The 12,091-nt window shown below is 44.6% G+C and overlaps 1 protein-coding gene across 1 annotated transcript; it reads right to left on the bottom strand.

Annotated features, from left to right (window-relative positions):
* Positions 1 to 627: 627 nt before the first annotated feature.
* On the bottom strand, positions 628 to 7,755 carry LOC112075617 (doublesex- and mab-3-related transcription factor 3-like). Its single transcript, XM_024142585.2, has 2 exons — positions 7,054 to 7,755; positions 628 to 839 (listed from the first exon to the last, which is right to left on the bottom strand). Exons 1-2 carry the CDS (start codon positions 7,436 to 7,438, stop codon positions 628 to 630), a joined length of 597 nt encoding a protein of 198 aa, XP_023998353.2. The 5' UTR covers positions 7,439 to 7,755.
* Positions 7,756 to 12,091: the final 4,336 nt, after the last annotated feature.

The raw sequence follows: 12,091 nt of genomic DNA, 5'->3' as shown, positions 1-12,091 counted from the left end.
TCTGGCATGCTCACAGTTTCCATAATCTCTGGCATGCTCACAGTTCTCCATAATCCTGGCATGCCATCAACGTTTCCTCCATAATCTCTGGCATGCTCACGGTTCCTCCATAATCTCTGCATGCTCACGCTTCCTCCATAATCTTGACATGCTCACGGTCTCCATAATCTCTGGCATGCTCAGCTGTCCTCCAATTCTCTCTGATATACTCACGGTTCCTCCATAATCTCTGGCATGCTCACGTTTCCTCCATAATCTCTGGCATGCTCACGTTTCCTCTATAATCTCTGCATGCTCACGGTCCTCATAATCTCTGATATCACGGTTCCTCCATAATCTCTGGCATGCTCACGTTTCCTCCATAACTCTGGCATGCTCTGTTCCTCCATAATCTCTGCATACTCACGTTTCCTCATAATCTCTGGCATCTCACGTTTCTCCATAATCTCTGGCATGCTCACGTTTCCTCCATAATCTCGGCATGCTCACGGTTCCTCCATAATCTCTGGCATGCTCACGGTTCCGCCATAATCTCTGACTGCTCATGGGTTCCTCCATAATCCTCGGCATGTTCACGGTTCCATAATCTTCTGCATGCTCACGGTTCCTCCATAATCTCTGGCATGCTCACGGTTCCTCCATAATCTCTGCATGCTCACGCTTCCTCCATAATCTCTGAATGCTCACGGTTCCTCCATAATTCTGCAGCTCTCGGTCCTCCAATTTCTCTGATATGCTCACGGTTCCTCCATAATCTCTGGCATGCTCAGTTTCCTCCATAATCTCTGGCATGCTCACGTTTCCTCTATAATCTGCATGCTCACGTTCCTCCATAATCTCTGAATTGATCACGGTTCCTCATAATCTCTGGCATGCTCACGTTTCTCCATAATCTCTGGCATGCTCTCGTTTCCTCCATAATCTGGCATACTCACGTTTCCTCCTAATCTCTGGCATGTTCACGGTTTCCATAATCTCTGCATGCTCATGTGAGAGAGGGACAGCTGCTCTGGTCTATTTATTATCCTCTCCACCCTCCCCGACCAGAAAAATAGCTGGTGAGATGTCTCCTTTCTCTACCAACAGGTGTCAAACTCATTCCACGGAGGCCGAGTGTCTGTGGGTTTTTGTTCCTCCCTTGTACTTGATTGATGAATTTAAGTCACTAATTAGTTTGGAACTCCCCGAACCTGGATGTCCAGGGCTTCATTGAAAGGAAAAACTCAAATCTGCAGACACTAGGCCTCCATGGAATGATTGACACCCTGCTCTACCATATCTTGGGCACCCCTTCTGCCGGCATGGGCAAAAGTAGACAGAGCGGCCACGCCCTGACCAGAAAAATTAGGGAGTGGGATGTCTCGGTTTCTTAACCTTATCTGACTGTAAATCTGATTGTCTCGGTTTCTTAACCTTATCTGACTGTAAATCTGATGTCTCGGTTTCTTAACCTTATCTGACTGTAAATCTGATTGTCTCGTTTTTCCTTATCTGACTGTAAATCTGATTGTCTCGGTTTTAACCTTATCTGACTGTAAATCTGATTGTCTCGGTTTCTAACCTTATCTGACTGTAAATCTGATTGTCTCGGTTTTAACCTTATCTGACTGTAAATCTGATTGTTATTCCGCTGGTCTCGGGGAGAAATCACGAGTCCTCATTGTCCGAGACGGAGTCAGAGTCAAGACCGAAAAAAAATGTATCCAACACCAAGCTAAGTAACCTCAACTCCATGATGTACGATGGAGTTGAGCAGTGACTAGTGTGGACGGACTGTAGCTTCGAGGTCGATGGATTGAGCAGCGACTAGTGTGGGTGGACTGTAGCTGAGGTCGATGGAGTTGAGCAGTGACTAGTGTGGACGGACTGTAGCTTCGAGGTCGATGGAGTTGAGCAGTGACTAGTGTGGGCGGCTGTAGCTTCGAGGTCGATGGAGTTGAGCAGTGACTAGTGTGGGTGGACTGTAGCTTCGAGGTCGATGGAGTTGAGCATGGACTAGTGTGGACGGCCTGTAGCTTCGAGGTCGATGGAGTTGAGCAGTGACTAGTGTGGGTGGCCTGTAGCTTCGAGGTCGATGGAGTTGAGCAGTGACTAGGTGGGGTGGACTCTAGCTTCGAGGTCGATGGAGTTGAGCAGTGACTAGTGTGGACGGCCTGTAGCTTCGACGTCGATGGAGTGTGAGCAGTCACTAGTGTGGACGGACTTTAGCTTCGACATCTCAAAAACATCAAGGCGGTGACCCGTTCCTGTAGGTTCATGCTCTACACATTCGCAGAGTACGACCCTGCTCACGCAGGAAGCGGCGCAGGTCCTAATCCAGGCACTTGTCATCTCCCGTCTGGATTACTGCAACTCGCTGTTGGCTGGGCTCCCTGCCTGTGCCATTAAACCCCTACAACTCATCCAGAACGCCGCAGCCCGTCTGGTGTTCAACTTTCCCAAGTTCTCTCACGTCACCCGCCTCCGTTCTCTCCACTGGCTTCCAGTTGAAGCTCGCATCCGCTACAGACCATGGTGCTTGCTACGGGCTGTGAGGGGAACGGCACTCCGTATCAGCTCTGATCAGGCCTACACCCAAACAAGGGCACTGCGTTCATCCACCTCTGGCCTGCTCGCCTCCCTACCTCTGAGGAGTACAGTTCCCGCTCAGCCAGTCAAAACTGTTCGCTGCTCTGGCACCCCAATGGTGGAACAAACTCCCTCACGACGCCAGGTCAGCGGAGTCAATCACCACCTTCCGAGACACTGAAACCCACCTCTTTAAGGAATACCTAGGATAGGATAAAGTAATCCTTCTAATCCCCCCCCTTAAAAGAGTTAGATGCACTATGGTAAAGTGGTTGTTCCACTGGATATCATAAGGTGAATGCACCAATTTGTAAGTCGCTCTGGATAAGAGCGTCTGCTAAATGACTTAATGTAAATGTAAATTGTTGTTGAGCTGTGACTAGTGTGGACGGACTTTAGCTTCGACACCGATGGTGTTGAGCTGTGACTAGTGTGGAGGACTTTAGCTTCGACATCGATGGTGTTGAGCTGTGACTAGTGTGGGCGGCCTGTAGCTTCGACGTCGATGGAGTTGAGCAGTGACTAGTGTGGGCGGCCTGTAGCTTCGACGTCGATGGAGTTGAGCAGTGACTAGTGTGGGCGGATGACATAGCAGGCCATTGAGGAGAATGATGACCCCTTTTCCAATGTGGCATCAATCAGCCTTCCAACAATGGCCTGCCTTTTGAAGAGGCAGCAGGTATCTATGAAAGAGGTTCACCTGTTGCCTTTTGAGAGAAACAACGACCGGGTGAAACAACTGCACTATTTTAGAGGACTGAGTGGCGCAGCAGTCTAAGGCACCGCATCGCAGTGCTAGAGGCATCACTACAGACCCGGGTTCGATCCCGGKCTGTATCACTCATATCTCCCTCACTAGCTTTAAGCACCAGCTCACAGATCACTACACCTGTACATAGCYCATCCAACTACCCCATACTGTTATTTATTTTGCTCCTTTGCACCCCAGTATCTCTACTTGCACACTCATATTCTGCACATCTATCACTCCAGTGTTTAATTGCTATATTGTAATTATTTAGCCACTATGGCCTACTAATTGCCTTACCTCCCTTATCCTACCTCATTTGCACACACTGTATATATACTTTTTATATTGTATTATTGACTGTATGTTTGTGATTCCATGTGTAACTCTGTGTTGTTGTATGTGTCGCACTGCTTTGCTTTATCATGGCCAGGTCGCAGTTGTAAATGAGAACTTKTTCTCAACTAGCCTACCTGGTTAAATAAAGGTGAAATATATATATTTGTTTTTTAAATCACATCCAGCGGGGATCGGAGTCCCATAGGACGGCGCACAATTGGCCCCGCGTTGTCCGGGTTACGGGAGGGTTTGGCCGGGSTAGGCCATCACTGTAAATAACAATTTGTTCTTAACTGACTTGCCTAGTTAAATAAATGTTCATTTAAAATGACAAATACTGTTACTATTTGATGCACATGCTACTTCACAATATCATATTGGAACTAAACTGTAAAATAACTAACCAAAATCTATTTTCAGAGGGAGATGGAGCTTGACGCTACTTTAGACCATCGTTGATGAATCAGGCTTAAACCTGACAACAACTAGATGCCGTGGCGGAACCTCATCGGCCAACGGGTGACCGCCTGGACAGCGTTGGGGAAATATCTCCATGTCCACAGCTATGTCTGGAGATTATGTTTTTAAGATGTAAGCCATTACTTGGATCCTACAACGCTGCACAGCTCGTTGTGTTTCTTAAAGAAATTGAGCAGACCTGTGTGGGACAATGTCCGGTTCCACCATGCAGATGTGATTCAGGCGTGGTTTGGGCCCATCCCCGATTCGTGACCCTGTACCTGCCCCCATACTCTCCTTTCCTCAACCCTATTGAGAATTTTTTTTTCAGCAGGCCATGAATGAGGCATGCGAAGACATCAATGCAGCCCAATGTCAAGCTTGGATACGCCATGACAAAATATTTTTCCCGCGGTGCATAGACTGTGATGAGAATTTATGGCCAAATGCTCAAGACAGACTTGATGCAAATTAATGCGTGCTAAACGTTATATTTTATTTATTTCATTTCATTTCATTTCATTTGTTTAATTTAATGTCTTACATTTGATTACTGACAGCACACCTATGTTGCAATTGTGTCTGAAAAATAAAATGTTTTTTACATGCATGATTGTAGAGGATGTCTTCATTGATCACACCTTTGATTACACATTGGATAGATTATGGAAATGATATATTGTCAATTTTGTTGGGTAATGTAAGTGTATTGCCTAATGTGAAAACGGTGTAATGTACAGTACTACAGCATATTACTTTCAGCTCTTCTAAGGACGATTTGAAAAGGTATCTTGAAACATATTTGCTATTGGATTAACAGGTAGTTAAAACGACTAAATTGAAAGATATTATGTTGTGTTTTGGCGTTTAAACCAATGTTGTCATTACATTTCACAATAAACGTATATTTTGAATCAATGGTTGTGTGGTGATAGATGTTTACAATCCAAATAAATGCACAATGACAGGTTTTGAATGAAGGACTGGCTGCGTTACAAGTGTGACCAGTTTTATGTTTTGTACTAAGAGTTGTGAAAATGTACCACATACTTGTGAAAATAGTACCAAAGCGATTTAAAAAAATGTAGGAAAAACTACGGATTTCAGCACCCAAGAAATAGCTCGCATTTACACATGACATTATCCTATTCTTTGTGCTGAAATATTCATTTTATGTGTCGTCGGAGCTCCAGTCCGGCCACACTAATCGCAGATCAATTCCATCGTACATCATGGAGTTGAGTTTGTCGGCTATCAAGACCGAGACACTCAATATGTGGTCTGGGGACCGGACTCAGTACTACAACACTGTAAACCATGCACATTGTCTGGACTCAACCCAATGCAGATTAAGGTCTTGCATACAGAAGTGTGTGTGTGTGTGTTGATTATTGTTTAGTATTGTATACTCATATTCTCTCCTCTTCAGGCTGGAACAAATATGGCTGAAAATCTCCGCCAGCCGAAACAAACAACCCGGGACTCGAACCCTGCGTTCTGATTCTCCGGGACAATCGCCTCTATTCCCCGGCCTTCAAAGGACCGGCTCTGGAGCAAAATACATTATGTTTCGTTGTTGTTGTTTTACATGGATACCTGTTAGGGGAGTAGAGGGTAAAGGATTTACTTTTCTTCAGCCCCTTTCCTCGGCTTTAATTGGTAGGGCTGCTGTGATTTTCAAACGGTGCATTGTGCTTCTAAAGTTTTGGTTTATGTGTGTCCCTTATTTGTTTATCTTTTGTATGACTTCATTTTGTAGCTGAAATTCATATCTGAAAATAAACATTTTGTATTTTATCTACAATTTTCATTATTGGCCATATGTCATTTTAAACATTTCATAGAATCTAGTAACGTTGTGACATTGATTGTAGTTGTTAGAAGTACCTTTATAAAAATATCAGATGATTTAATAGAGAGAACGTAGGAAAACAAACAGCAATAAAATAAGAAATAACCTACTGCTCGGTCAAAAATACATGAATAACAATAACCCAGCTAAAGAGTAAAAAGCAACCCTCTCTTGGGTCAAAACAACCACCTTTTAGGGTCAATCAAGTAACCCAACGTGTTGGGTCAAAACAACCCAGTGGTGGGTATATATTATAGTGACGCCGCGCTGGGTTAGAGAAATTACCCAAATTGGGTCATAATTGACCCAGCATTTTGTAGAGGGGATGTAAAATCTATGAATACAAAATATGAGGGCAGTAACACTGTATTTTACAAACACAAAAGCATTCATTTCTCATTAAAAAAAAACACAAATGCGAAAAATTGTTGGATATAGCGTTCTGGAAATGACCTCTTCCAATGTCTATGAATGTGTCTCTGTAAGGTAGGCCACCGCTGACACAAGCCCTGGGTTGAACACCCATAACATGCTTTGGTTTGTGAGGTACAATATCACGTCTGTATTCATTTCATTTCTCAAACCAATTAACAGCCGTATAAACATTAGATTAATGAAAAGAAAGCTGACTGCCTTTATGTAGTGACGCTTGCCGTTTTAGAAAGTTAATAAATAGCTTGAATATCTATGATAAAGAACATGCCTACAACTTAAAGAAATATTTACAATAAAAGGCTATTCTTGTTTATTTTAATTTTGAGTCTAATGCAATGCGTTTTGCAATGGTGCCATTGCAGTGTTGTCATTAGCCCCAGTTTGCAGCCAATAGCCTAAATGTAGGCTACCCATGTTTAACTAAATTGTCCAAACGTCGGCTCTTTCTCAGGTATAGGTTTTGTTGTAACTTTATAAAATACAGCAGGTTTGAGATATATTTTTGTAATGATTTATGTACATGTATATATATATATGAATACAAGTTATATATATATATATATATATGAATAAAAGTTCATAAATCAAACCTATATGCTTAAATAAAAGCGTATTATGAATGTACTTATTATGATTATTATCATCATCTTACCCTGCATGTTGGCAGTCTGTTTCGAGGTCCATAGGAGGTCCATTCCTCCAGAACGGGGCGGCAGGCCATGGTTCCCCTCGCCGGGTCCAGGCACCGTGATGCCGGGCAGAGCTCTCAGAGACTCCGGGATGAGGCTCTCCAGACTCTCGTTGGCCTGCTGTCTGCGGAGCGCCACCTGCGCCGCCATGACCCGCTGCCTCTCGATGATCAGGATGCATTTCTCGCAGGTGCAGTCCTTGAAGCGGCAGTATCGCTTGTGGCCCTTCAGCCAGGACAGGACGCCGTGGTTCCGGCACCGTGCGCACTTGGGGGTCCTCTGGAGCGGCGCTCGGGCCTGGGTCACTGGGCCCCCCATGTACAGGTAGGGCGATCCGTAGCCATTCATTTCTCACACCGTTAGTCAGCCAGTCAGTCAGTCAGTCACACACACTCTCACTACTTTACCTCCTCAAAGTGATAGAGGCGCGAGGTGCATCTGATAAGGGCGTGTGCACGCGGGCCGGGCCAGGCAGAGTAGAGTTGTCAGACAGAAGTGAGAGTGAAGAGATCAAGTCCTGTCGCTGTTCGCTACACGCTGTCCTGTCTGCATGATAGGAGGTGCTGGTTGGATCCACATCTACCTCTCCTGTCCCCTGGCAATAAAGACATACGTGCATCAGCCTCCATCTGACACGCAGTTATGGAGGCGAGTAACTAAATACTGTCGCGCATCACTGGCACCCGCTCAACGAATCCTTGGGGAGAGAGAGGTAGATGTTCCGTGGTTTCGCAGACTCTAGCGGGACAATGAATGCCACACACTTAATTAAACGTTTACATTGAACGGTTACTCGTATGGAAGAATGAATTCTGGAGTTCATAAATCAGAAGACGACGTGCTGAAGTGTAGGCCTATAGAATAAGCCTTATTTAACCTACGTGCAATAAAGCGATGCAGCCCAGAAGACAGTTATGTCGGTCTGTTGGGACTGTAGGCTACAGGGMATTGACAAAACACACAGCAACAGGACTCGACATTAAGGATTGTCCGCTTGTCTAGGGCAAGTACAAAAAATTATCCGAACGGAGAAGTAAAAAAAATCACAATATCAAACAATTACTCGGATCAGAACTGGACCAGGCAGCGGCGTTGCCGCAGCGCACGGCAGGGCAATGCATGTTTGACACTGAGTAAATTGCCTATATTCCTATTTGCTATAACCTATATCAATTAATATGTTATATTTACACAACGCAAGAGAACGATGTAGACAGAGCTAAGAGCCTCAACAAAGCAGCGCAAAATATATCAGCAAGTTTTAAGTTGTTTTTGAATAACCCCAAACTATGGGAGACCTTAGGTAATAATGAGAGAGATAGAAGAAACAATAGCAATATTTAATAATCAAATGAGATATTTGAACCAACCTTACAGTTGAGCAAAGCATTAAAAGACAGAAATGATTCACGCATGCGAGGCTAGAAAAAATCCTTGTCRTTGCAAACCAAACGACCAAAAGCCTAATCCTACTAACTGAAATATCATGAAAGCAATAAGAGAAGTTAAAGTTATAAATAGTATTTTATAAACTTTTCAAATAAAGTGTTTAATGTCTTAAAGTTTGCAGCTTTTAAATGGGAATAATTCTGAAAKTCGGAGTCCATGTCATTCTTCATTCACAGATTTATTTTGAATGACAAATATTTTATGCCACAAGACGTGAAATTGGGCAAACAGTACCAAGATTGGAACATCTAATGAGGAGTCAAATGAAAACGTAGGCTACAGCGGAGGAATGCTTATGAAATWAATGCGTAGTTGGCCTAGAGCTATTTAGATAGTATTCCAGCAATGTGCAACCTACCTACAGCACATATAGTAGCCTGGTCCTATTAAGAGAGGAGGAAAACATGGGATCAGTTTATAATTATTCAGTTCTGAGGACAGGAGAGTTGCTCTGCAGCCCATGATGATTTACAGCCCATCACAAGACGCACAGCCAGCGAAGCTCCTTAACTGTCAATCGCTCCATCTGCACGCTTCGCCACACACAGACGCACAGATAGCCAGATAGGCCTTGGCTACTACACATCTATTTAGATCCACAGATAGCCAGATAGGCCTTGGCTACTACACATCTATTTAGATCCACAGATAGCCAGATAGGCCTTGGCTACTACACATCTATTTAGATCCACAGATAGCCAGATAGGCCTTGGCTACTACACATCTATTTAGATCCACAGATAGCCAGATAGGCCTTGGCTACTACACATCTATTTAGATCCACAGATAGACGTAGGCTACTACACATCTCTTTAGTACCACAGATCCACCAGAGTGGAACAGGCTATTCGAAAATATTTGTCTCCGCTAAATATATTTTGTCAATGTCATGATTGCTCTCATCCCTCCCGTGGCATGCCAGCCAAATGCGTAGCATACCATTTTTTGTGAGTGACTTTTTGTTGTACATTATTTAAGAAGGCTGATAACATCGTCTATGGGCAAGCGCATAAAATGATTTAATATCCCTCCTATTTACTTCTCTCATTTTCAGTCACCCTTTTGGCAATGGTGATAGGAACCTTTTTTAGTGGGGGCAAGTGGCGTCAGCTTTAGGACAAGTAAAACATCTGTCCTACTTATCCGATGGACAAGAGGCAAAAAAAGTTAATGTCAAGTCCTGAGCAACATTGGCTGTATGAAATTATCACAGTGACTATGAAACAATTTGACTACACTCCAAACAGCCACATCGGGTTATATAAATAGTATTAGACTATTCACTCAAAGCTCACGGAGCAACAAGGATTGAAGGCCTATACTCAGGTGTATATGGTATTGAATTGAAAGTAGGCCTACACTAAGCCATAAAGGGAATTGGCTCTAATCTCTCAAATTCATATAGCCCTGTCTCTGCATGGCTATTTGGTTATTTCACCGGTTTCTATTTGGCACTATTTACGTAATGAAATTCTGAGCAGTAATTTTCATCATTATATTTAATTAATTCACACCAAATATAATAGGTCTACATCCGTTCGTTCTCACCATTAAACACAATCTAGTGCTATATGGACTTAATGATGTAGGGTATTAAAATCTCTCTGTTGATCTGATGTCCCCCCTAGCCTCGGCTTATAGCGGCAGGCCATAGAAACACAACACCGGACACCCCCGTGTCACATTTCTGGCCCTAAAAAGGTTTATTCAAGCAAATAATGGGATCAGAGGCACGCGGCTCTGAGAACCGAGGCCCTGGTAAACTCACCRCATGGACCCTGTCTCGAGGGCTATTAAGCTTTTAATTAGACCGAGCAGAGCAGAGGGAATAGAATCTCAAGGTGACGGATAGAGCGCCGCGCAGGGCCGCAGTCTCAACTGGAGAGGTAGTGGGAGGAGAGATATGCTGCGTCTATGGATGGTTAGTCATGGTTAGTAGAGTGTAAAAATGCACAATAAAAAAATGAAATATATAAATATATCTGCTCCCCTCTAAATGTGAAAAGGCAATTGACATGAACCTTTATTAACGAATATACTTTAATAGTCATTGACATGAAGGTKTGGATTTCAACGCTCAAAAAAAAGTCCTATTATAATAGGCCTGTTATTGAAAAGGATTGTTTCTATTGGGACACATTTTGAGTTGGGATTCTTAAAAAAAAAAAAATCAGAGAGACGTTGGAGGGGAAACTGAGGGGGAAAACATAAAAAATTTACTGATTCAACTCTTAATTAAGATTAAAATAGTTAAAATGCTAAATAAGGGTGACTTGTGTTGGAATTAACATGCAGTCCAGCCCAACACAGTTAATAATGTCTAKACGATTTTGCTCTGCGAAAAAACGTCATTATGTCAAATTCACAACACAATTCCAATTTGAACAAAATAATGCAAACAGACCTAAAAATCCGAATGTCCCTTTAAMATGTGATTTCTTTTGGTTTGAATGTGATTTCTTCTGTCAGGAAAACCCGTACCCTACAGTGAAACCTAGGCTATACGTCTCAGTCCTAGTTGACATAACTGAAAATTATAAGGCAGACGGGAAATTGTAAATATAAGTGCAACATTTTTAAGTTATAGTTACTTTGAGTTATTTGTAATCATATCAATAAGGAAATCTAGGTGATTTACCAAAAATGGCAAAATATTAAGCCTACATTGTAATGTATAAATTCATACAACTTAACATTTTAAGAATCCGGATGAAATATAAAATGTATTTAGACTGGGGGCTGCTGGGTTGTAGTCATGTTGGGCTGTAGTCCCTGTCACACAGACAATGAGGGCTGTTGGGCTGTAGGGCTGTAGGGCTGTTGGGCTGTAGGGCTGCGGGATGCTGGGCTGTAGGCTGCTGGGCTGCTGGGCTGTAGGCCTGCTGGGCTGTAGGGCTGCTGGGATGCTGGGCTGTAGGCCTGCTGGGCTGCTGGGCTGTAGGCCTGCTGGGCTGTAGCCTGCTGGGCTGCTGGGCTGTTGGGCTGTAGGCCTGCTGGGCTGTAGCCTGCTGGGCTGCTGGGCTGTTGGTGTAGACTACTGGGCTGTAGCCTGCTGGGCTGCTGGGCTGTTGGGCTGCTTGGGCTGTTGGCTGCTGGGCTGCTGGGCTGTTGGGCTGTTGGGCTGCTGGGCTGTTGGGCTGCTGGGCTGCTGGGCTGTTGGGCTGCTGGGCTGCTGGGCTGCTGGGCTGTAGGCCTGCTGGGCTGCTGGGCTGCTGGGCTGTAGGCCTGCTGGGCTGCTGGGCTGTAGGCCTGCTGGCTGTAGCCTGCTGGGCTGCTGGGCTGTAGGCCTGCTGGGCTGCTGGGCTGCTGGGCTGCTGGGCTGTAGGCCTGCTGGGCTGCTGGGCTGCTGGGCTGCTGGGCTGTTGGGCTGCTGGGCTGCTGGGCCGTTGGGCCGCTGGCCTGCTGGGCTGCTGGGCTGCTGGGCTGCTGGGCTGCTGGGCTGCTGGGCTGCTGGGCTGCTGGCTGCTGGCTGTTGGGCTGTTGGGCTGTTGGGCTGTTGGGCTGCTGGGCTTGCTGGGCTGTTGGGGCTGCTGGGCTGCGGGCTGCTGGGCT

This window comes from Salvelinus sp. IW2-2015, unplaced genomic scaffold, assembly GCF_002910315.2.
Source record: "Salvelinus sp. IW2-2015 unplaced genomic scaffold, ASM291031v2 Un_scaffold3287, whole genome shotgun sequence".
Taxonomy (NCBI): Eukaryota; Metazoa; Chordata; class Actinopteri; order Salmoniformes; family Salmonidae; genus Salvelinus; species Salvelinus sp. IW2-2015.
The sequence above is the reverse complement of the archived record's forward strand: the minus strand, read 5'-3'. Positions and strand labels throughout refer to the sequence as shown.

Bases quoted from the DNA above. Each gene is read 5' to 3' on its own strand.
- LOC112075617 (XM_024142585.2), bottom strand. From the start codon at position 7,438: ATGAATGGCTACGGATCGCCCTACCTGTACATGGGGGGCCCAGTGACC. The intron at 840-7,053 runs GTAAGATGATGA...TGATCAATTCAG, and splicing joins ACAGACTGCCAACATGCAGG to AGATTATGGAGGAACGTGAG.